The sequence below is a fragment of the Cylas formicarius genome, unplaced genomic scaffold, assembly GCF_029955315.1.
Source record: "Cylas formicarius isolate icCylForm1 unplaced genomic scaffold, icCylForm1.1 PGA_scaffold_8__14_contigs__length_24414737, whole genome shotgun sequence".
Taxonomy (NCBI): domain Eukaryota; kingdom Metazoa; phylum Arthropoda; class Insecta; order Coleoptera; family Brentidae; genus Cylas; species Cylas formicarius.
In genome coordinates, this window is record NW_026844361.1 from 19,941,371 (window position 1) to 19,966,345 (window position 24,975).

General features: G+C 39.0%; 6 protein-coding genes and 1 long non-coding RNA gene across 11 annotated transcripts; 3 read left to right on the plus strand and 4 right to left on the minus strand.

The window, feature by feature from the left end:
• Positions 1-180: 180 nt before the first annotated feature.
• Positions 181-11,490, minus strand: LOC132706676 (uncharacterized). Of its 5 annotated transcripts, none has more exons than XM_060678155.1 (15): positions 11,194-11,490; positions 10,976-11,142; positions 10,707-10,865; positions 10,437-10,650; positions 9,172-9,404; positions 8,935-9,117; positions 8,772-8,877; positions 7,023-7,129; positions 5,000-5,336; positions 4,927-4,948; positions 3,319-3,374; positions 3,193-3,266; positions 2,353-2,419; positions 2,177-2,295; positions 204-321 (listed from the first exon to the last, which is right to left on the minus strand). In XM_060678155.1, the coding sequence occupies exons 1-15, from the start codon at positions 11,385-11,387 to the stop codon at positions 272-274; spliced, it is 2,088 nt and encodes a 695-aa protein (XP_060534138.1). In that variant the 5' UTR covers positions 11,388-11,490; the 3' UTR covers positions 204-271. The 5 variants fall into 5 exon arrangements, 4 of the variants coding, with proteins under 4 accessions (XP_060534141.1, XP_060534138.1, XP_060534139.1 ...); XR_009619624.1 differs by having other exon boundaries at positions 222-321; positions 2,090-2,295; XM_060678156.1 differs by lacking the exons at positions 2,177-2,295; positions 2,353-2,419.
• LOC132706680 (uncharacterized) lies at positions 3,239-6,992 on the plus strand. The gene is made up of 3 exons (XR_009619626.1): positions 3,239-4,057; positions 5,184-5,385; positions 5,447-6,992. It is a non-coding gene; the product is annotated as an uncharacterized LOC132706680 (long non-coding RNA).
• Positions 11,436-12,038, minus strand: LOC132706679 (U6 snRNA-associated Sm-like protein LSm8). The gene is made up of 4 exons (XM_060678160.1): positions 11,921-12,038; positions 11,807-11,847; positions 11,625-11,752; positions 11,436-11,575 (listed from the first exon to the last, which is right to left on the minus strand). The coding sequence occupies exons 1-4, from the start codon at positions 11,949-11,951 to the stop codon at positions 11,485-11,487; spliced, it is 291 nt and encodes a 96-aa protein (XP_060534143.1). The 5' UTR covers positions 11,952-12,038; the 3' UTR covers positions 11,436-11,484.
• Positions 12,039-12,145: 107 nt separating this feature from the next.
• On the plus strand, positions 12,146-20,423 carry LOC132705989 (ATP-dependent DNA helicase Q4). Its single transcript, XM_060677017.1, has 7 exons — positions 12,146-12,314; positions 12,365-14,345; positions 15,094-15,330; positions 16,436-16,582; positions 16,639-17,348; positions 18,075-18,659; positions 19,365-20,423. Exons 1-7 carry the CDS (start codon positions 12,204-12,206, stop codon positions 19,770-19,772), a joined length of 4,179 nt encoding a protein of 1,392 aa, XP_060533000.1. The 5' UTR covers positions 12,146-12,203; the 3' UTR covers positions 19,773-20,423.
• A 190-nt stretch (positions 20,424-20,613) lies between these two features.
• Positions 20,614-21,777, minus strand: LOC132705990 (deoxynucleoside kinase-like). Its single transcript, XM_060677018.1, has 2 exons — positions 21,375-21,777; positions 20,614-21,321 (listed from the first exon to the last, which is right to left on the minus strand). Exons 1-2 carry the CDS (start codon positions 21,639-21,641, stop codon positions 20,800-20,802), a joined length of 789 nt encoding a protein of 262 aa, XP_060533001.1. The 5' UTR covers positions 21,642-21,777; the 3' UTR covers positions 20,614-20,799.
• A 162-nt stretch (positions 21,778-21,939) lies between these two features.
• Positions 21,940-23,247, minus strand: LOC132705991 (haloacid dehalogenase-like hydrolase domain-containing protein 2). Its single transcript, XM_060677019.1, has 3 exons — positions 22,733-23,247; positions 22,163-22,676; positions 21,940-22,107 (listed from the first exon to the last, which is right to left on the minus strand). The coding sequence occupies exons 1-3, from the start codon at positions 22,816-22,818 to the stop codon at positions 21,940-21,942; spliced, it is 768 nt and encodes a 255-aa protein (XP_060533002.1). The 5' UTR covers positions 22,819-23,247.
• On the plus strand, positions 23,247-24,683 carry LOC132705992 (uncharacterized). Its single transcript, XM_060677020.1, has 3 exons — positions 23,247-23,461; positions 23,516-23,668; positions 23,737-24,683. The coding sequence occupies exons 1-3, from the start codon at positions 23,263-23,265 to the stop codon at positions 24,609-24,611; spliced, it is 1,227 nt and encodes a 408-aa protein (XP_060533003.1). The 5' UTR covers positions 23,247-23,262; the 3' UTR covers positions 24,612-24,683.
• Positions 24,684-24,975: the final 292 nt, after the last annotated feature.

Genomic DNA, 24,975 nt, shown 5'->3' on the forward strand with positions numbered 1-24,975 from the left:
TCTAATTCGACTCAAAATGACCATGTATGAGGCGTTTCGACATTAATTATGCAGTTTTGCAATTTTCCCTTCCAGTGTTTACGTGCGCGGGGCGCGGGTTACTCAACGATCGTGTTATATTTATTTTAAATGATCCCGCCTGCTGTTGAATTGGTGAACGTAAATTGCAAAAAGGTCAAAGCATAAAAAATCAGCAAGGATGTTGTTTTGATAGTTTTTATTGCGTATCACTCGTAAAAAGAAAACACAAAAGGAAAACGACGGGTGTTTTTTACGATTTCGATGTTGACGTTTTCAAGTCGATCTCGTCGTCGCTCATATCTGTAACAAAACCCAACGTAAATAGGGAAATAAGCCAAATCAGTAACGTACACAGCGCATAATTTTAAGCACTAAACAATAATTATTACATGTTTTGAGTCATAACAACCAATGTACGTCAGCACAGACTTTAAAAATACCCAACTCACAGGACCGGACCCGCTCGCCGCCGTTTTGCCAGGACCGTAACACCAATATATAGTTCTTGGCGGAAATTGTTTAACCCCAAAATAAGTATCGTACAAAAAAATGTGTTCTAAAATTTTCGAGTGACCAGAATTAAGTCACTGTAAATATTTAACTCATGTAATATGTTTTTGTTAAAAAAAAAATTCTACTCCCATCTGTAAAACACCCAATACGAAACAGTTTGTTTTTATTTCTTTAATGCATTTGTTTATGTTTAGAAATAACGTACGTCATAAATAATTCAAGGTGTGTGAAGGTGTGTCAAGGCAATGAACGCGCGGGAATGATCGTGACGTCATACCGCAGTTTTTCGATCGATAAGGCGACATGTTATAGTGTTATGCTCAGGTCACAGGCCGAGAATTATATTATTTACGTTTATTTTTGACTTGTGTGAAGTTTGTTTGTATTTAATCGACGTCAGTTTGTATTTGTGCTTAGTGTGCTTTACATAATAATGGAAGCAACACAAAAATATTACAAATCGTGCCATCATGTTTCAGTACAACCCGTAAAACGTCAGATAAACTTTTTATCGTCTACCAGAAAATTAAAGAAGACGTTTTTTGTTAACATTATCTTCGGGTGTCACTTTAGCCTTAACCGTGCAAAACATTTTTAATTCTTAGAACTTGCACCTATCCTATTGCAATCTCTATATAAAACAAAGAACAATTTAAATTATCAATGCCAATATACTTTAAAATCAGTATTTAGGTTTCCACTAGTTTAAAAAAATCCTTTTTGTTTTTTTTATTGAATAATTTAAATTTTATTGGATATACCATTTGAATTTTAGAAACTAGAAAATTTTAAACTGATTATATTATATTTGTTTAAAACTAGTGGCTAAATTTTCTATGAACATACCTATTAGCTTTGACACCGTGGACCTCAGCAAAAGAAAAACTTTCCTCGTGTTTTGTATGTAAGATGTCGCCATAAACGTATCCACTAAAGCTAAATTATCAGATTGAATTTTAAAAAAATCGGTTCGGTGATTTTCAAAACTTTCTTTTTGATACTTAACACAAGATAACAAAAGCAAGCGACAGGATCAAGACTAATATTAAAATTAAATTATCCAATACGAACGCATTGTCGTTCTCTAATGGCTTCTTGACGTCATAACCGGTCCCAGCCAATGACGCGTTTCAAAGAGGATTTAAATTTTACAATTCTTGATTCCTTGGTTCCTGTAATAGTTTACTTAGTTAACTTATTTATATTTTTCAAATCAAAATTTTGTTCAAGTTCCCTATTATACCTATATCGGCCTAGCGTGCGAAAAGTGTCAGTTTACCACGTTAGTTTCATTTGCAATAACTAACGGTCGTAGAAAAAGTTTAGTATGCAACACGTTCGGTAAAATTTTTAAGTCACTCGTTTATTAAACACTCGCTCCGCTCGTGCCAAATAAACTGATCACTCAAATGCCGTTTACCAGACTACATAATATACTATTACCATACTTGTTGCATAACTTTTTGATTGTTGTTGTTGTTACCAAAGCACTTATTGAGATTGTTATTGTTTATCTTCAACCTAATATTTAAATGTGACGTCATAAGTTAGGTACCGAAATAAGTCTATTTATCGCTTCTGTCGATATTTATTCTGTGGTTCGGCCAGTCGCATGTCAAAGTAATCGAGTTTTAAACACTACCGGATGACGTCGATGACCCGAAATCGTAACCAAATATGCGAGGGGTGTTTTCGTCAGTTTCCCGATAACGGGCGTAGTTGCCGCTCATGCTCGAATGGCACGCCATCATGTGAAAATCTCTGCAATTACGTAATGTAGCCTGTTTGCTGACACTCCGTGGAATTAACAATAATTACTGATAAACAGCGTCCCGCGTTCCACTGACTCGTTCGTCGTCTCGCTTGCTCGCATTCTCTGCCTCAACTAAAACGATATAACATTGTTTTTGCACCTCTTATGAAATTGCACCCTTATGTCACTTTATTGGTTATTAACGGCTTATAACATAATTTTTCTGCACGTCCTTTATTTGTTGAAGTTACGTTAAAAAGTTGCCTGGGATTGTTTCAATATTTAAAAGATAAAATTGTTTTTGGTAATGGATAATGTGTTTGATGAAGTTTTAAGATGCAAAAAAGCACTTGGCTTGGATCAATCTCCCGATAGGGCTTCAGGAGTACCTCTTTTTAATTTAGAAATAATATTATATTTCACAAATTAGGATTAAAAAGGTAGGTAGTAGTTATCACCAAAAGTCACTTTCCAATATTTTGAGTAGGAAAATGTAAAAGAAACCTATAATGTCTGCAACAAAATTTACCTTACAAATCACTGACTCCAATATGTAATGATCATAGAAACGACTTCCTTGGAACGATAAAATAAGATGTTGTCGATGCATTAGATGTATTTTAGAAGAAAAACAAGAAATACACCAGTCAAATAAAAATCTTTGAAAGTTGACAGTACAAGTACAATGAAATAAAAGCAAATCTTTATTTTTTATTCCTTTTTTCGAAACTTATCCTGTTACTATTGCCGTTGCAAACAAGAGAAAACGTTATTTGTCATCAAATAAGGGATAAAGTAAAACAACGCCGAAACAAGAGGTGCCAAAAGTCGCTTTTAAAAAATACATCGCAATGTGTTGCGCATTTGACGGGCGGCAACGCCCATCTCGCTCTAATCTGTCTTACTGCGTTCGTTAATGTGCGAGCGCGAGTCGCTTGTAGTCGTGTCGTTTTCTTTAGCCGCGTTGTCACTCGTTTTCCTGAAATGTTAGAAATCACACGTCAAGGATTATGTTACCGTAACGGAAACACCTTGTCCCGCTACTGGGTTCCAAGTCGTTACGACGACCCACGGAGTCGTAGTTGGCCTGTAGAAAATCGCGCTGCAGAGGGAGTTAAGTTCCGTTGGTAATCCCGCCAGTGTACGTATGTAACAGACAGGGTCGTGAAATACGGAAGGGTCAGTTGGCGCACCCGTAATATATTTGTATCCTTCGGACTGTTTAGCTATTTCTGGGACCATTTTTTGAATTTTTGGTGTTGTTAGTGTATAAAGTGTTGTGTTATGCTAGAAAGTATTAAAGTATTGAAAATCTTATTGTATACGACACAAAACTGGCATGACCACTAAAATAACATTTTTATTAGGTTCTGTTTAGTTGTAAAAATATTATCTTCAGTACATTTGAAGCCAGTAGTACGGTTATAATCGTTTTAGCTGAAATTGCATGTAAATGCCTGACAAAACGGCGTGTTTATTTTTGTGCAGTCTAACCTTTATATTATGACTAGTTTCGTCGGTATTATCACCCTCATTTTATTTGGTCCATTGTTCTCGCGAATTTATTTTGCGATGGTGGCGCTAGTGACAGCAAACAAACATGGCAATACGGAAGTATTGTATAATGTTTACGTTGAAACTGAACTGAAACTTTGGTCGGTCATTCTACCTGTACAAGCGTAAACATTATTCGTAGCTCTGTTAACATTTTTTGTAGTATGTGCGGAAAATGACGTACGAACAATATCTTTCGATGAAATTTTGTAGAAGGTAATGTAACATGTTATTTTAATTGCGTCTACTGCAAAGATAACTCAAAAGACGTTTTTGTATTGTGCGTTCAAACTAGCAAAATTAAAAGCAATCCCTATGAAATTAATGGCCAGTCAACTAGTGTGGAAGGCAAGTATCCATAAATCGCGTTCAACAGTTCAACACAGCATTTTGTGTTGTGTATGGATTTGAAATTAATAAGTAAACTTTGGTTTGAAGAAAATCGCTAAATGCTAGTCGTGTTGTCATATATTCAATCGTTAATTTGCTGATATTTTTTAATTCTCTTTTAACGATTTAAACGTTTTAGTTTTCGACAAATTATTTCTCTTCAGGTTTTCTGTATTTAATTCTTATTCGCCGCCAAAACCGTATTTTTAATATACAAAATACCCAATAAAAATGGTCATTTTGGAGTAGGGAGGAGACTTAATTTCTATAATATATGTTAACACGACCTACTACAGAGTCAGGGAATGTTTACTGTGTAGTAAGCAAAAAGCAATGGAAACAATATCTTAGGAAAGACCACACAAAACGTAAATCATGGATAACGAACGAAATTCTGGAGCTTATGGAACAAAAGAAAAGAAAGAAGGATGAACATATAGAATATATCAAAAAATATCGATATCAAAATAACCAATATGCGGACTCATCAATTTTACACATTTAATGAAATTTCCGGTAATAGGAAAAAAATCGGGAAGCGTTTGGCAACGCGTCATCTGGCGAACACAATTCAGGATTTTCCATCTATTACATACGTAAACTGAGCAGTATTACCGATTACAGCTGTCGTTTCCCCGTCGAGTCGTTAAAATCGCGTAAAGCCATATCGAGTAGTGTTACGCGAATCGCTATACCTGTTTTAACGGGGGACCCGAACTAAAACCAAACCGAATTGACATACGTCATCGCGTGAATATCGCGGCCAACCTCGACGCTGTCGTCGACTTGTCTAGCGTTCTGTTGGGGCACTGCACCGTACGCTCGGTTTGATCCCACGGGGCCGCGCACCTTTTATTCTTTACTCTCTCGTCGTCGGTAGTCGTCGCATCCTCGGAGTCGCGTCGCGCGAACGTTATCTTCCTGAAACCGCCTCTCTTTTTGTCCAACGTAGAGTGTTCCGACATTTCGGCTATCGACGGGAGCACCTTCATTGAGTGCCGGGTTTCGATTATTGCGGGGCCGTCGTCTGGGGGACACACGCAGGGAGAACTTTGGGACGTTCGTTTGTCCCGTTTCGGCGGCCGCGACGACGATTTGTACTTGCCTAGAACGACGATCGTTTTTGACAGCCCGCGATGATCCGGTTGATAAAAGTGAGGTTATGCGTGACGATTATTTAGTTCCATTAAGTGCACGAATTTTTGTTTTGTATAGTTTTGTTTGTTGCAGTGTCCATATTCTAAGTTTGCAGCGTGAAATGCCCAAAGGATTTTTAACGGAATACTGAGCGAACGAGGAAGCTGTCACAACGCCAAATAAAAATACCTTTAAAGAATAACACTTTTTGTTTTATATTGTCGATGATAATAATAGTAACAGAATACCTCCCGAACTCCATGAGACCGAGGGCAGCGCATAGTACAAAATTTAAAAGCCCGAAAATCCAGACCTGACGGCACGTGGGCGGAAACATTCAAAAAAACACTAGGCTTTATTGTAAACCCTCTAACTCATATTCTAAATTATTGTATTAATAAAGGGATATTGCAAAAAAAAAATACAAAAGGCGACAATTGTATAAATTATTAAAAAAATAAAATAAATATTAAAAAATAGACACTGACACTGTCAGAAAAAATCTATAAATCATTAGATACAAATCCTAAATCACTCTGTATTTATTTAGATATTATTAAGAAAGCATTCGATAAGTGAATATGAAGTTCCACAGGGAACTGTATTGGGTCTTTGTTTTGTACATTAATGGTATGTTTCGTGTAAACTTAAAGGGGAATATTTCGAGTTTTGCAGATGAATCCTCGATTTTCTATACTCAGGCATCATGGGCTGTGGTTCATAAACAAAAGTGTACAATTACCTTCCCTATAAAGAGCTAACTTTAAACTTCCTGCCAAATTTCACAAAACTTCGAATCGAGACTACACTGAATGAGTTTATCGATTAGTTTCCCCCAATTATATTAAATACCTCGATATCTACATGGACATGCACCTGACTTGGGAATATAACACTGATAAACTTATTAAAAAATTGAGATCCCTTCTCCCAATATTCAAAAATGCCAGCGAATTTCGTGATATAAAACACCTAAAAATGCTGTAGTGCATTAGTTGAACCACATCCCACATATGGTCTCTTGGGGTGGGCTGATTTGACTAATAACTACTGCCGGAAAATTTAAATTACCCAAAAGTGGATTCTTAAAGTGATCCTACAGAAGAACTCTATCAAATGGCAAAGATCTTAGATGGTAGTCAATTATTTTTTGTCCAAATTACGAATTATTATTACAAACGCAACGACAGCTTACCTCTATTCGAGCACGATAGTTCGACACGATCTCAATGGCAAAAACTGCGAGTAACAAGGCGAGAAAAGATGCCTTTCTTACCTATTAACAAAAATTATTGCCATGGTACCTGATGCGATTCAAAATTATAGACTCCTACAATGAATTTAAAACGAAAATAAAAGAATGGGTTATCCCAGCAGCCGAGACTTTATATCCACCAACAAATAGATTTCAAAAATTCTATTATTACAACTCATTAAGTTTTTAGTTAAGATCCATATAGTTTGTGTTGATTTTTGCAAAAATTTTATGTATTTATTTTTTGATTTAAGTATGTTGTTCAGGTCACAAAGAAATATTCATCTGCTAATATTTGGTGAGCTTTTTCCTTGCTTGTTTATGTGTCTCCACTTATTTCATGCTTTTTTTTTTTTTTCATTTCTGCAATGTACAAATTTTTGCGATCAGAAGTGTTACCTTTTTTCTTCGTTTTGCCGTTGTCAAACTCGCTTGAGGACGTATAGCCAACGGTCGACTTCTCGCTTACGGAGGCGCAACATTTGCAAGTCGCTTCGGTCGATTTGCTAAATACATGTTAGAAATTCCATTAGGATCCATACAGGGTGCTAAAGATTTTGCAACCCAAAATTTTGTCAAAAATATATTAATTTTTTACGATAATGTGCTTCATTTTATCTAGATAACGTTTTAATTGGCTGTAACTTATTTGTTTTTATGTAGATGTATTTAAAACAATGATATATTTTAGTCCACTTGTTTTTGTCAAATCGGCAAAAATTGGAAATTTTTATATAACTTCAAAGAGTGCCCTGATTGAAATAAAAAAATGTTTATGTTTGACTTCTAAGTATTATGATTATTGTTCAGGTCATTATTGTTAAAATGGTTTTTCGGGAATTTAGCATCTGTGAAAGAAGTGATATGCTTCAAGTATACTTTAGAATAATAAAAGTGAAACTGCAGCTCGTCGTCAGTATATCAGACTTCAAAACAGATATTCGGAAAAGACATTTGCAGAAAACGGTAACGTATTAAATGCTAAAAAGGTATGCTGGAATCATAATGTTTTAAATGAAGTAAATAAATATTAGGATTGTATGAAGCACATCCCGTTTGCCCTATAACTAGAGTATACGAAGAGACAGATATTTCTCGGGGATAAGTCCACTCAGTTGAAAGAATATAAATATAACGCATTTAAATTTCGTACAACTCGAAAACTAAGTGCAGAACAGTGTCAAAGGAGGATGCAGTTTTTTTTCGATTCTTTTAATAGACATAATGAGAACAATAATTTTTTGAAAATCATTTTATGGAGGGTTGTAATAGACAAAATTATATTATATTATATTATATTATATTAGTTTTTCAAAAATCCTACGTAATAAAAACCCAGGTGTACCAATCAAATAATGTATGGTATGGTGTCATAGATGAGCATACTTTGGGTCCGAGATTTATAGATCAGAAGTTAACTGGTGATCATTATTTGCAACTCTTAGAGCACCTAAAGAAGATTTACCCCTAAATATATCGGCGCTGATTATATGGCAGCAAAAGTGTGCCCCTCCTCACAGTGTTGTACGAGTTAGCAATTTTCTTAACATGGAATATCCCCCGAGGAGGTTGGATAGGGAACGGCGGAACTATGGATTGGCCGGCCAACAGCCCCGACTTAACTTTAACAGATTTTTTTCTATTGGAGGCCCATAAAAAATCACGTGTACAGAACTGCTTGAAATAATGTAGTGGAACTTCGGCAAATCAGTTAAGACACAATTAGAGTATGAGAATTTTTTATTTTAGTTTGTCTTGTCATTTTTAGTGTTTTTGTTCTACTTGAATTTGTAAATAATTATTGTTGTTTCAGTCAGTCAAGGCACTCTTTGAGGTTATATAAAAATTTCCTATTTTTGCCGATTTGTCAAAAACGAGTGGACTAAAATATAAAGTGTGTTACACCATTGTAATCGGAATAAACACATGTACAATATACAGGGTTTTACGTTAAAAAATATATGATGTAGGCTTATATATCAGCAAATCGATAGTGTTTTGTTTTATATGTCATTTGGAAAAAAACTTGGCTACTAACCCTATATTTTGTCTTTTCGTTTACCTTGATATCTCTAAAAACAAAGCCAATTAAAATGTTAAATTGAACGCATGGTACACGTGAAACCTAAATACCTAAATCCCAGTTACCTTTTCGCTGAAGTCTTGCTCCATATGGACGACCACCTGGACGATGACAATGTACTCGCGCTGTCAGACCGTTTTGCCTTTTCTTCTTTATCTGGTTTTTTTCTACCTATAAACGTTACCCTATAAACTCAAACTTCGACAGTTTTTATTAAGCCTGACGTACCGTTACCCTTCATCCGAAGACAAACAAAGCACGATCCAATAATAAACCAAGCCATGATAACAATAAGAATGGCGGCCAGGACCATCGTAGTCCTCTTGCTACTCTCACCTACGGTCGGTACAGCGCCCACCTCCTCCTCACCCTTGTCGACGTCGCAAGATTTTATTTCCCCCACTTTCGCGCCTACCACACATTACATTATTTACGCTAGAGATTTCAATCCATTCGAATGGCTACCCATCGCTTTCAAAGTCGCCTCTACACGAAGCAGACCGCCAAACGCGGAATAAAACTTATCGTCCCTTAATTTCGGCAGAGCTTCCGTATCTATCCAAGCGTACAAATTGTTCTGAAACTTTTCCACCATACTCGGTTTGGCATTCTTTTCCGCCAAGCACTTGGACGCGACGAGGTAATACTTCATAAGCAAGTAAGCGGATCGTTTCGACTCAATGTTTCTCAAAGCGAACCTGTTTGAGCACGTAAATAAGGGGTACGCCAACGAGTACCGAACAGGTACTTATTTTTGACTTTTCGCATTTACATACGTTATTACGTAAAGGTTAAAAAATATTGCTTGTAAAAATTTTTCCATTAAGAATTTTTGACAGTTTTTGTTGTCCAGACCAGCCAGCCACCCACATAAAACAAAGACATCCATGTTTCGCGACGAATTCGATATATTTATGCTTCGTTTTTTTCTTATTTTTTTTTTGTTTTAAAATTCGGAGACTTGCGAGTCTCGTCTCCAGTTGGTAAGGATCAAAAAGTCTCTGTTTTGTCAACATATTTCACAAGTTGTCGACGCAGTATAGACGTGTGTGCTGACAAAAGTAAGAGACCAGTAAATCGGTGCAAAATTACAAAAATTTAATTCTGATTTGTTGCACTACTACTAGTGTCCTTGCGAAAAACGGGAACACGGAAAACACTTATGGGACCCTAAAAATAAAAGTTACAAAAATCGTTACAAGTTGATGCATTGAAAGATGTATTTAGCAACCAGCAACCCAGTGAATGATGTTGAAAAGAAAATGTGAAATAAAAACAGCCAGTCTACGAGAGAAAGGCCGATAAACAATGAAGAAATCGGAGACAGGTCAACATTTCACTTCGAAATGGTTTGGATATGAACTGCAAGCCAAAAATAAGCCTTAAATGAGCCTGCAAGCTGAATTTTCAAGAGGCAAATTTTTTTACGTTTGACGTTTTTTGATACGTTTCAAAGGTTGCCAAAACTGACGATTAGCAATAAATCTTCGTTTTTAGAATTTTCTTCTGATTCATGCAACAGAATTTTGTTGAAATATTTGTCTTTGTGCTTTGGATAGTTTATTTGGATAAACTTTGTCACAATTTCGTGGTGTCTTTGTCCCAACACGCGTTTACTCTTTGTCTGTTTGTGCTGAACAAATCTTATAAGTTAAAAGAGAAAATAAAAAATAAGTGCTTGTTCGGTTGCAGCTGTGAAGGTACAATATTTAGCAAGCACTTTACGAGACCTCTTAAATGGAACAACTATGGCCGTAGGTCGGTATTTTGCGTCGAAGAATGGTAGAGGGAAATAGATCCCTTTTTCTCCCGACACCGAGCGTTTGGCCGACGATTTCAGGGGCTCATACTCATAATATAGTAGCTTGGAGCAGTAGCTATCGTTGCCCAGCTTTTTAGGGAGTTCTACGTCGAACTGTATTACCGGGACATCGACTGGTTTTTCTACCAAAGAAAAATTATACAATTTATACTGCCAAACGTAAATGTTTCATAAATACTGGGAGTCACAGCTTTGCTCCAACCTTGTCCATTGGTCTTCAGAAACCACTTCACTTCCTCATAGAACTGTATAAGCTTTTCTATAAATACGTAATCTATAATACCAGCGTAGAACCCGCGCTTCGCTAACGGCAGAACTGCGTGATGCATGTACCCGCCTGTATATGTGAATAAAATATTCAGATTCTAGTAGCTGTCGCTCCCCCGTAATATATCCTTTCCCGTTTTTGACAATTGACAAATCTAAGTAAGTAAATTTGAAACTTACCTAGCAAATCAGTCACCGCGAGTAGCATGATGTGCTTTTTCCGTCCGGTACTCAAACTTCTTACTGTTTCTATAACAGTTTTAAAATATTCAATTAAATCCTCCACATCATTATTGCATTTTAGCGACAGGGTCCTCGGATCGGGTACTACATCCTCCAACACCATTCTTGAAAAAAGAGTTGATACAATGCAACACAAGAAATAAGTTTGCTTTCACCTTGCTGTTAAAATGGCTAACTCATCTTGAGACCAACATTGCTTGTCAATATCAGTTGGATTAAACAAGACAGTTCCGGTTCCTGCTGTGCGAATTTTAGCAACTTTGCTAACCTTAGGCTGCTGATGACAATCTGGAGCTTTTGTACAAAATACATTAAGGAACTGTATAAAAATTAATGGTAAAACTGACATTACAGTTCAGGAGTGACAGAGGAGTCCTTGTCACTGTCACAGAGGCGGAAATAAAGAAAAACAAATGTAATAGATCTTATATATTACTAATATTCTACTAATGGACTACAGGGTTTAAAGGTTCGGCCTTAATACTAGCTAAATTCAGTCTGTTATCGATTTCTTCGTCGATCAGTCCTATGATTGCCCTGCAAAATTTGAAGTAATCTCGCAATATTCATTCAAAAGATAACTTACACGTTGTCCCCACGAATTATGTGGAGTCCCAGCATTACCTGCTCTATACCAGAAGTGGTTGAATAAACTCTTTCGTGAGATTCATCCAAAATGATATTAATAGTCTGATCAAAACCTTTTAATGTTCCCTATAAATAATAGCAGTTCCTAATGCGTCTAAGTATCATCATTGTGTCACTTACGATAAAATTCCTTCCGTCGGATGTTATAATGGAGACAGTATCTAAAAAAGATTAAGGGACAATTTCTGAATTTCTAGAAGTTTGGTAATGTATTATTTAAAATTTAAAGGATACGATTAACGAAACTGTCCAGACCAGATGCCATTATTTACTTTTTAAAGGTCTCTATTACAAAAAAATATTAACTAAAAACTAAACCAGTCGAACGAGGTTAGAGTTAGATAGTTTTCTTTTTTATGCCCTTTTAATATACCAAAAATAGTGAGCCACATAGCAAAAAACATTGCTTCTGAGTTCGAAGAAGATAGGAAGACGATTTCTGTTCCAACCTGTAATATAATTGGCGGGAAATGAAAATTAATTTCAGAAAACACAAAACACACTGTTAGAAAACCAGATGGATTTATTACAGGATCCCGAAATCAAAAAAACTTATGAAAAATGTAAATATAAAGTTAAATTGTGGGAACACGAATTTACGAAAACATTTAAAAGGGTGCCTTCGAAGGTATTTTTTGCATGGATTAAATTTTACACCTACACTCACGTAAATTTTAGTTGGACATCAGGGAAGCGCCAGTAGAAGTCCGCCACGCTTACAGAAAATACTTCCAGTTAAAAACTAGCGCCCTGGAGCAAAGTTTTATGGATATAGATGGTTTCGACGAGGAAGTCGGTCAAATCCAAAACTTTCAAGGAAACGAAGTCGAAACTGTTAGTGTCGGACCATTAACAGAGCTACCGCGCGCTAGCAACGAGGTAAGTCCTGAACCGTTATCAAACAATGATACAAAATCGAAGTCGCCAGAAGTGTGGGGCCCCCACCTAAACAGAACTCCTTCCGGTAGAGAGAATGAGAAAGAACACGTGGTTACCAACAAAGTGACGCAGACCATTAAATCAAAGTTGTTTTGCGGGGCCAAGTTTAACAAACGCAATCCGCGGAAATCCCTGTCGTTTTCGCAGAAAAATAAGAGCGAGGATAATGTCGACGTCGCGCCGTTTTTTTCGCAACCTGACAATTTGCCGTCTGCCGAATCGGACATCGGCTCGTTCTGTGATTCCTCCCAATACAGGGTTTTGCAAAATAAATCCCAAATGTCGAATTCCCGACCTGTAAATATTGCTGGTTTCATAGATACAAAAATAAATAACCCCACGAGAACGGTCGACACGGGATGGCTGCAGAGAGTCGTTCAGAACTCTAGAATAAGTATGGACAATCCGGAACTTAAAGCGGTTCCTTCAAAAGTCGATTACGACAGCGACGATATTGTAGAGGATTCGGACGATGACGAGGTCTCACGGAAACAGCCCATCCTGCATGTAGCTAAAAAAATTAAACTCTCTTGCGATACAGTGGCCAGCTTAACATTAACAAATGATCCGCCGGCCGTGGCTGGAGAGGAGAAAGAGGAAAGTCGTATAGAAAAAGTTGCAAACGATATAAGCGAAAGAAAGGAAAAATTCGACTTGACATCGAAAAAACAGCACCCGAGGGGTGAGAAGAAACCGAGATCCCGAAAGAAAACGAAGAATTCGGAAGTGAATACAAGTTCAACTCCGCGCAAATCGAGCAGGCAAAACAAGGTCAAGATCAGCCTAGAGGAAACGCCAGGCATCAGCGACGAAGAAGATCCATTCCATTCGGATAATGACGAAAGAGACCCTGAATTCACCGTGGGTGGTACATCAAAGAGGAAGACGTTTGGACATTTTCAGCATCTGGTGGAAGAAGACACGAGCGGAAGGAGCGCTAAAAAGAGCAGTAAATCAGCGCCTAGAAACAAAGAGGCGGAGCCTCAACATGAAGACCGTTACGAACTAGAGTATTGCGTCAAACCGCGAGTAGTAGCCCCCAGGTCTTCAAACTTTATTCAACTATTGAAGAAGACTAGACCGGCGAAAGATAAAGTGGATCGTTCATCGTCACTAGTAAAAAGCAAAAGGCAGCAACTAAAAGAGAAGCTGGAGAAAAAGATGGAGTCGGGACATTTGAACGACAACTTCGTGACGATCAATTTACGCAAAAAAGTTTTCGCCAGGGGCAAATCGGGCGTAAACTACACCAAATACAAAAAGGCGCAGTGGAAGAAAAAGAAGAAGGCGCTTTACGGGCCAGACATGGACATGGGAGGCTGTGACGGCGGAAAACTCGTTTGCTTCAGTTGCGGACAGGAAGGACATTTTGCAGCGAGGTGTAAGAACGGTAAAGGGGACGGTCTGTTACCGGCCGATGCGGCGGACGAAGAGTGCCCGGTGCCCACGCTGGAAGAAGCGTCGAAAATGGCTTTGGATAGTGCGTTGAGCGTTAGGGTACCTAAATTGGCGCTGAAAAATAAAACGGGCGTCAAAGACGGCGAGGTGGAGGAGGAGGAGGGGGACGAGGATGGGTTTTCGGACGACGTCGACTCTGAATTGTTGGCGGAGGTTTTAAAATTGGAAGAACACGTGAGGCGGCTCGACGTTCAAACTTATGTCGACGAGACCAAACTTGTCAAACCTTATTACGAATTAAGTTGCGACGATTCGATTATAGGTAAGAGCGATGACATTGTATCCCGAGGAGAGCGACAAGTGATAAATCAAATGATTTAAAAACTTTTCCCCTTTGACTGGTGGTTACTGATGGAAGTGCTTCAATAAAACTTTACTTAAAGGAATGGTGAAGATGTCTTTATTTTACTATAAAACCATTTCAAGACACCACTGTAAATGTTTATCGGATGGTCTATGAGATTATTTCATGTTTACTGTAAAATAGATCAAGGTGCTCGAGGTGTTGCTGCAAAGCATCTTATAAGATATACTTGAAGAACAAACCTTAAGAAACCATAATTTAATGACAACCTGACCATTTTAGAATGTGCTATGAAACACAATGTATACTTAAGAAACACTTTAAAAGCACGTCAGTACCGTTATGAGCGTATTTCAGCAAAGTTACATTAAAAGCAACCAGAAAGGTCCTCTAGTCCTTTCATAATATGGATTCGCCTTGCGCTGCTCTAAGCATTTCTTAAGGTTTCATTGAAAGCTAAAATGGTACAGAACTCCAGAATGAGCGCTTGTCGTGGCTCCCTTGGATACGTTACGGGCATAGTGGGTAATTAGCAATGTTAGCAATAATTGTATTGATTGGTTGGGCAGTGTGGCTAAATGGGAAATATTGTCCACAGTGCCTGGGCAATGCTAGCAATGCCCGATTTTCCACACTGCTCCCAACATATAATTATTGAGTGGTCAAGTGCCGTTCTACGAAGCGGGTCAAAAACGATCTCTTCCAGATACACCGCCGGAAGTGTTTGACGCTTTAAAAAAATTTGGCCATTCCGCGTTTCGCGACGGACAGGAGCTGGCGGTAATGCGCATTCTCTCTGGAAAGTCGACTCTGGTCACTCTGAGTACAGGGTCGGGCAAAAGCTTGTGTTATCAGCTGCCCGCTTATTTGTACGCGCAAAGGGAACCCTGCATTTCCCTGATTATATCACCACTTGTTTCGCTCATGGAGGACCAAGTTACGGGTTTGTAATTTTTGTTAAACCCTTTTGAGTCAGAAGTCGAACAACAAAATTAATTCTTTTTATAAAATAAACCAGGATTCCTCCTGGGTCGGTTTGTGCTGAGGCGAACTTTCTGACGTTTCCCCAATCATCCTGTTGGATTCTTCAGAGCTTGACTGAAACTGGCTCGCATTTTACTCTGTACCTGCTTTTATATTGTTTGAGGGGGCGGAGCTAAGGAGCTAAATGAGGGGCATAGACACCGTCTCGGATGACTGATTCCCATATTGGAGACAGGTAGAGACCTGAGTCGCGGTTAGGTTGCTTATAGATTTCTGAAGACTTGGATTTTTCGTTGGTAGAAGAATTGATTACATGCAAGAATTTTAGTTTTATCGAATAACATTTTATGACCGGTTTCGTGATTTGTGTTCGGCAACTACTGACGAGTTTATTTGTCTTAGTCTTAAGGCTCTTTCATGTTCTTTGAGCCTAGTTGATATTTTACGTCCAGTCTCTCCAATGTATTCTTTGCCGCATATGCTTGGAATGCTGTAAACTCCTGGCATCTCACATGGAATTTTGTCTTTGACGGATCGAAGATGTTGAGAGATTTTTGAACAAGTGGTAAGTCTAGTTTTGACGTCATATGGAAATCAATCATCGGAGACGCTGTTTATCTCCCTCATTTAGCTCCGCCCCCCTCAAACAATAAAAAGCAGGTACATAGTAAAATGCGACCCAGTCTCAGTCAAGCTCTGAAGAAGCCAACAGGATGATTGGCGAAACGTTAGCTAGTTCGACTCAACAAAAACCGACTCAGGAGGAATCCAGAAGTTTTATAAAAAAGTGTTACAGTAGCCTGTGGCAGTTTCTTTGAAAAATTGAAAAAACGAATTGTTCTTTTAATCTGCCCTGTATTACATTCGAATAGTAAATAAAAGGTGGTTTAAAGATTGGTGCGTACAAGTTTATTGCGTGCATCTTTTTTCTTTTTTTTTTTATTATCACCACAGCAACATTTTTTAGTGAGTTTTTGAAAGACACATCTCAATCGTTTATACATAAGTCTGAAATAGCCACTTTGTACGTAAATAAATATATTTTCTAAGTGTACGCCCTGTAGGAATACCAAAGATTTTAAAGGCGGCCTGTTTGCATACCAACCAGACCAGTACACAGAGGCAAAAAATCACCGAGGCCCTGTGGACGAAAAAACTCGACGTTCTCCTAATCTCCCCGGAGGCTATTGTTGCGGGAGAGAAACAGACCGGTAAATTCGCGGCCTCTTGCTATTCCTCCTACCCCTCTCAAACCATTTTTTCACAGGGTTCGGCTCGTTGTTCAGGAAACTTCCACCAATAGCGTTCGCCTGTATAGACGAGGTGCACTGCATCTCGCAGTGGTCACATAACTTCCGTCCGAGTTACCTAATGGTATGCCGCGTCCTCAAGGAGAGTTTGGGCGTGAAAACCATCTTGGGTCTGACGGCCACCGCTACCAGGGCCACTTGCGAGAACATCATTCAGCTGTTGGACATCCGGGACGGTTTCCGGGGCATCATAAGCGACACCCCGTTGCCCGACAACCTCTGCCTGACGGTGTCGAAGGATCCGAACCGTGACCAGTCGCTACTGAAGCTGTTGCAGTCGGAGAGATTCAAGAGCTGCAAGAGTGTCATTGTTTACTGCACTCGGAGGGATGAGTGCGAGAGAATAGCGTCCTTTTTGCGCACGACTTTTAAGGACGACGATTTGGCCGTCGCAGCTAAGAAGAGGAAGAGGCTGAGCGCGCAGGCGGAGCCCTATCATGCGGGCATGTCGGCTTCAAAGCGCAGGTCCGTTCAGAATGCGTTCATGAGTGGAGAGTTGCGGATAGTCGTCGCCACTGTGGCGTTCGGGATGGGCATCAACAAGGCTGACATAAGGGCGGTGATTCACTTCAACATGCCCAACAGCTTCGAGAGCTACGTGCAGGAAGTGGGGCGCGCGGGCAGAGACGGTCTGCCCGCCCACTGTCACGTGTTTTTGGATTCCCAGGCGAGTTGTTTTTAGGTTTCTACTTTCAACTCTATTCGGATTATTCACTTCGTTCGTCAATTATAATGGTCAAAAACTAAAGGTGGTAGCAAAAATATCCGGTTCAAAATAGAGAAAAAACATTACGTGAAAACTTTAATTTTGATAGATAAGAAAAATCAAAAGAATGAAATCGAAAAAAAAAACAAAATAAAATTTGAAATATGCGGTATGTAAGGGTGACTCTTTTGCTATGTTTTTCGAGTATCATTTTTACCAAATAAGATTTTTTTTAAATGTATTTTACTAAATTAGATGACATCAATGTGTCTGTATCTTTGTTACTTTTGAATGTTTCTTCTATATTGTCGACAAAAATTTATATGAAAAAAACTAGGAAATTTTTACTGGGCTACTTATTCACGAAATTTTTGCTACTAAATTCATATCCAGCCAAAAACGGCAATAATATTAATGAAAGACCGAATCCCTTTAAGGTTTTCAACAGAAAACTTATTTACCTATTTAGACAAAGTCCCTTGTTCAACAACTTGTAGCTGTGGCCACTATTATATGACGCTTTTACGTTATATGCGAAATAATCAGATTTTAGAAACTTAGTTTTAGAAGCTTTCTTGTTGGTTTCTTTTTGTCGCGTTTGTGCGCTCTGCGTGTGTATGGCTTCATCGCGCCGTATATTTATCTCCCTTCGTTTTGACCGTTTTCCTTAACATACGCTTCGCGCAGGGGCGGGACGAGAACGAGCTGCGTAGACACATTCACGCTAACTCGATCGACCGTCACGTCATACGTAAACTGCTTAGCAAAATCTTCGTGCCCTGCGCGTGCGCGGGCACGTGTCCCAAGCACGAGGTAGCGTTCTCTATCGAAGAAACCATCCGTGCCCTCGACATCCCCGAGGAGAACGTCGCCACGCTCCTGTGCTATCTCGAGCTCCACGAAAAGAAATATGTCGAAGTGTTGAGTCCCGCCTACACCCGGTGTCGGATAGTTTCTTACGCGGGCCCGAATCAGCTGACGCGCGCTTCCAAAGATTGTCCTCCTCTCGCTATGGCTCTCGCGATGTACAAGGGAAAAAATAACGAGGACAACATCGTAGAGTTTCCGGTGGTGGAGGTAGCATCCGCCATCGGATGGGACAGCGGCATTTGCAAGCACAAATTGAAAAATTTGGAGTGGACTGCGGAGAACAACGCGCCGAAACGGTCCTGCCTGAACGTGCAATTTTCTAATCTGGGTTTCCGACTGTTGGCGCCCGGAAATTTACCGGAGAAAGATCTCGATGAGGCTTTGGACAGCTTGTACACGAAGGTAAAATTTATATATCTCTTCTTTCGACAGTACGAGAATATTGCATTTTCCTGGGTGTTATTGTTGCAAAACAATATTTCTTCAAATAAATTTGAATTTTATAAAACGTGCTATACATTTTTGAACAGTGTAAAATTCTTATTAGAATTTTACGATGTGTGTAAAATTCCTATTAGAATTTTAAGCTGTTGTGTGTAAAATTCCCATTTATACAGTTGTACGTCTCTGTCTGGCATCATTTACATTTAAGACTTTCATTAAATTACATTAAACATTTGATGTTGGTGTATTAAGCCTTTGGTCCCATTCTTAGCGACTATTTTTTTTCGTTATTGCAAACCTCGCTTTTTGTTCTATTCGAATGTTCAGCGGTTTTTTAGTTATGCATTCCCATTAGTCTTGAGGATTTTTTTGTTCTTATAAGAAATAGTCAATACTCGTCCGACTTTTATTATATTTTGACGAAAACATTTGTTACTAGACATTTCCCATATCATAGTCGGAAAAGCTGTTTGCCAAAATGATATGTTTAATTCCAATTTGAGTGCTACATTTCTCACCGTATATTTAAAGAAGATGTGCAGTGTTTTTTCTGTTTCTGTTTTCTGACACATTAGACTTTAGACTAAGACCATTGTCAACTAATGCAACACGTTTCAACAGTCATCATTTTCATTTTTGTTACATTCAATTTGGACCAAGCAGGTGATCAAGCAGGAGGGGATGGCATTGAAGCAATTGACAGCGATACACGACACCCTAGTCGAGGTAGCTCGGGAAACTCATTCGGTCTTGGATCCGTCTAAGGACGAGCGGCTCAAGTCAAAAATCCGGGAATATTTTAATTCGACCGATCCTCTGAAAAGTATCAGTGAGGTGAAACCGAGAATAGTCAAGAAGGAGCAGCTGGTCAACGATATCCACGCGATGGTTTCAATGTATAGGGATAATCAGTTCACGGGCCGGGTGATAGCGCGGATATTTCACGGTATACAGAGCCCCAACTACCCGGCAGTGATTTGGGGGCGGTGCAAATTCTGGCGCAGCCATATAGGAGAAGACTTCCACGAGATTTGCCGTATAGCGTCGCAAGAAATTATTCGGATGCGATAATATAGTTTGTTAGAATTGAAATAAATTTTTATATATTTTAATACAATTTTTTCAAGAGTTCGGTTTCTCCTGCGTTTTGCTAGTGAGACCTTTTCAAGCATAATTAAATATACGAGGTCAGTCCAAAAAAATATTGGATCCAATTTTGTTTTTTTACTAGTGCATTCAAGACATCAGTTTTATTAAACATTATCGCGGGCCTATTTGAGCGTTTCCGGTACTTAAGTCATGGGTTAGGAGTGATCTGCGAGCGATTTCGATAGATTTTAGTCGTGTTGACGTTTTTCAATTGTGACGATCACGTCACAGATTGTGTGCGCTTCAATGCCTTTTTTAGAGGTAGAGAGATATAAAAGCTTTTTGACATTTTGTTCATTCATAATTAAAAATATTTTTTATTTTCTCAACCTTTACTTACTCTTTAGCATGTTTACTTTTTTGGCGTTATTTACTGAGGTCTTATAAGCCCCTTGCTTAGAATCATTGAGATTTAACTCAGTTTTTCTGTATTTGGTACAAAAATGTTGCTTGTATATTATTTCCTTTCTAAGATAGTTCTTCCTTCTCATTTTTTTGTTTGACATTTTGACTTTAAAGGTCATTATTTAAGTTCTATAACTCCTTTACTTAGAATTATGGGAATGTATTTTGCTTTGTTAATGTTTTCCTTATGAAGCACAGAACATGTTCCATGCAGTATATATTCCCCTTTCTGCTGCTTTTATGCACTGTAGTTTTCTTTTTATTTTTTGTCATTTTAATCATCTTTTAATGGTCTAGATGCGTTATTTATTTTAAGGAAATATAGAGGGTGCACTTTCCACCCGCAGAGTGTCCAATTCCAACCGAATTACAAATTTATTTCTCAAAACAAAATCATTACAGTACTATAAAAACGCGAAGCTGACCGCGGATCACAGGTGTTAAATGCATTTCTTTCTCAGTAAGTGAAGACAACACCGTTTTGTAAATGCAAAAATCAAGTAGTATCCTTGGGGTAACATAAAATGAGGAAAAGATTCAATAATTACATGGCCCGAGCCTCTAAGGGAACTGAAACCTTGTTCAAAATGAAAGGCTCACACTTGTCATACTCTGATATTATAACCGACATATCCAGATCAGCGTCGAGTACTAACGTCGGAGCAGGACACTCCCACAACGTTTTCCGGTATAACCACTGTTCGTGGATTTCGTGCAATGATTTGACATAGTCGAAGCTTATGGTTTCTTCTTCTGATCGATTGCGTTTTAATATCCGCTCATAGGCGGTTTCCGGTGAGGTCCTCAAATAAACCACGAGATCTACGTCTACGTCGGCGTTGTGTAAAACCCAACGGAACCATTTGTCGATCACCGCCGCTGAGGGTTTGGGAAGTAATCCATCCCTCGCAAGTTTCTCGACAAAGCAATATCTGGCACTAAAGATCGACCGTTCCATGAGTTTCACCGGCAAATGCGTGCGTTTCTGGTGATTCTGAAGCATCGTCAACTGGACGTAAGATTGAAACGTAAAACTCCATTTGACAGGATTTTCATACATTAAACCCTTAGATAAAAGAAAAACGGTTACGCAACATCAAAAACGTATCCAGAACTCACCAATAAGTTGTGGCCGTTACAATTCCTCCACAAATTGACTGGTTCCGTAAGAACCATTACGTCCTTGTGTTTGCTGAAGTGGTTCAGAAAAGACGTTTTTCCGCTGCCGATGTTTCCCTCTACGACGACAGTGAACGGTCGCGTTAAACGCGCCGCTGTGGAGACGATTTTTTCCATACTTTCCGTGTCCGAATTAAACATTAACGAATAAATATATAATTTTTTTTTAAAACGAAAAAGCGCCAAATGGATGCAGGTTACATTCATGGATCATGGAATGCTGGATTTGGTAGTATATTTTAATTCATTTTGGCATGATAAAAAATATTGGGCAAAACTACTAGTATCATTCGGCCATTTCCGAAATCTGAATAATTTTTTTGACATTTTTGTTAAATCGTTGTTTTTTGCCTTTATTGGGCGTCATTGATTTGTACTGTCATGTGAGAAAAAGTTTTATTACAATGAGGCGTCAAGCAACTTTAACTTTATCCGTTATATTTTATTGAGTGACTGCCTGCACCCTGATATCACATCCAACGTTTTTTACAAGAAATGTTTAGGATTATTCTAGTTGCGCAATTATTTCGTCCACCGCCTCCACAAAACTAGGAAATACTTTGGTAGGTGGTACCGGGATTTTAGTTTCGTCAGCTTGCCTATATTTTCCAGTTTGAACCAGATAGCCTTGCAAACCTGCATCCATGGCACCTTTTATGTCATCTGTTACATCCTATAAGTATAATTCTGCCTTATTAAACCAAAGCTATATGAAAGTGGAGACTCACATCTCCTATCATTACAGCATGTTCTGGTGGTACTGCTCCCAAAGCAGAGAGGAAGAAAAGTTTACTTGGTTTACCTACAAGTCGGGCTGTACACTGAGCTGAATATTCCAAGCCCTTTACAAAACAGCCAGGCCCTAAGGACAACCCATCCGACGTTTTGTAATATTTACCGGCGTGAATACCGATCAATTGAGCTCCATTCAACAAAGTCCGGAAGGCTGTATTTAATTTATCATAAAAAAACTCTGATGGAGCTAGACCAATTACAACTGCATTAGGAGATTCGTTGGAGGGGCATGCCAACCCTTCAAAGTCTTCAAGGGCATCGGAGGAAAGCAGGAAGAGAGGTTTGAGCTGTTCAGTTTCAATCAAATGCCTTGCAGCCACTAAGGAACTAATAATACTATCCTTATCAATTTCAAATCCCAAATTTGAGAGTCTGTTATGCAAAATCCTTTTACTCTCTTTGGTTGTGTTTGTAACAAATTTTACGGTAAGATTCTTTCGCAGAAGTCTGCAATAAAATTGCCGTCAGTGCCCTTTACACAATTATGAAAGACTGCGACCCACTTTTGTAATGCTTCCACACAACCAGGAATTGCGTGGTTCTCTATATGCAAGGTACCGCTTAAATCAATTAATACAGCGCGAATCATTACTGTTAAAATCGTATGAAATATATTAAACTTTGGTTTGGCTATGGTTATCCTCTTCTTCTTTAATAGAATCGTTATCTCACCATTTCTACCAATTGTATCTGCTTTTATATTTTTGACGTTGTAATATTAATCTTTGCATTTGGTTTTTACTCAACGAAAGTTTCGAACTTTTATCTGTGTTTGACGTTATCCACTTGGCATAAAAATTTACGTTGTTTCAATGTTGACGTATCACTATTTATTTGACAACGAAATAAATGAAAAGTCGAACGCGGCGAAACTGATGCAGTTCCAAAAATGAAACTAGAACTGAACAACAAACATCGACATTGTTCTACCTTTGACAACCATTACACGTAAATGTACTATTAAAATAACTTAGTAATCCTGGCGTTACACCCTGTAACACATTGTGATAAGTAAACCAAAAATAATCTCGAAATGGCAAGAATAAGGTGGTTCACGCGTACGTCTCGCATAGTAGCGTTGTGCAGTTTCGCAAATTTCATCAACAGCGCGGACAGGGTTATCATGCCCATCGCAATCGTCCCTATGGTCAAAGTGTTCGGATGGAGCATGCACTTGCAAGGGTGGATACTTTCAGCGTTCGCATGCGGCTATTTCACTAGCCAGATATTAGGTACAGAAGTCTCCTACTGAATTTTATTAAGTGTTATTTTCCCATGCATTTCAGGTAGTTTTTGGGCATCCAAGCTGGGAGCAAAAAACGTTTTGATATGTAGCGTATTATTGTGGAGCGTCGCAACTTTCATAACCCCTTTTTTGGCTCACAGCGCAACGGCCCTCATCATGTGCCGTATCGGGCTCGGTTTCGCTGAAGGCTTAGGTGGGGATCTAAATTATATTATATCATAAATTTTATAACCGCGTTTACTGCATCGCGATTTTTTTTAGGACTGCCAACTATTTTTCACTTGTTCGCTCACAGCATTCCTGTGGAGGAAAGATCTCGGGCGTTCTCCTACCTCTTGGCATCGGGTTCCGTGGGTCAAACCTTTGCGTCCATATTGTGTCCTCACCTCGACTGGGAAGCCTGTTTCTATTGGTTCGGTTCGTTGGGTTTCATGTGGGTGATTTTGTGGTACTGTTTCTATCCTCGCGACGCGTTTGGCGGGGACGAAACCATACCGCTGCACATGCCCAAAGTGATATCGCACAGTATTCGCTGGGCGGATTTTATACTGAGCAAACCGCTGTGGGCGATATACGCCGCGCATTTCGCAATGAACTGGTCCTCTTACATCATAATGAACTGGTTACCGACTTACATGAGTACCTATTTGGGTGCCAACTCTCATAGTTTAAGTCTCACGGCGGTACCCTACATTGTCAACTCGATATTTGGTATCGTTAGCGGCCACGTGGCTGACGGACTGTTGCTGAACAAAAGTTGGTCAGTTTTAAACGTCAGACGGCTAATGACGTGCGTGGGTTTGGTCGGCCCCGCCCTATTTCTTGCAATATTCGGTGTGGTCGACCATCTCGCGTTTGCGCTGGTACTCGTGAGCATCTCGATGGGACTGTCCGCTTGCAATTCCGCCGGCCACTTAAGTAATCACGTCGATGTGGCGCCAAATCACGCGGGTACCACTTTCGCGATCAGCAACACGATAGCCACGATACCGGGGATATTGTGCGGCCACGTGACCGCTAGTCTGGTCACGATGTCCGACGGCAAATGGCTGGGGGTGTTTTTAGGCGCGACCCTGTGCAATTTGGTGGGCGCGTTCGTGTACTTTACCAACAGCGTCGCCACCCAAGTGTTGTAAATAAAGTGACTTTTTCATGTATAAAATGGTGTATATTTATATAGAGAAATGAAATTAAAAGATGATGTTTCAAATGGTTGGTATTTTTATTGCATCTTAAAGTAGAGAACTAAAAAAATTAAGGCTCCCTGCTATAAACACCGAAGTTTTCTAAACGTGACTTTGAATTTTAATATGATTAAGAAAACGGTTTCAAAGTAGGTTAATTCAAACCGCAAAATTCGTAAAAGGGTTTACATTTTACGTATGTGATTCACGATTTTCTGTCACAAGTTTTGGTAATCAAAATTTTCTTTAAAATGTCTTGAGGGTCTACTCTAACTACGCCACTCAAAACTCAACGTATTTGACGTGAAAAATTACG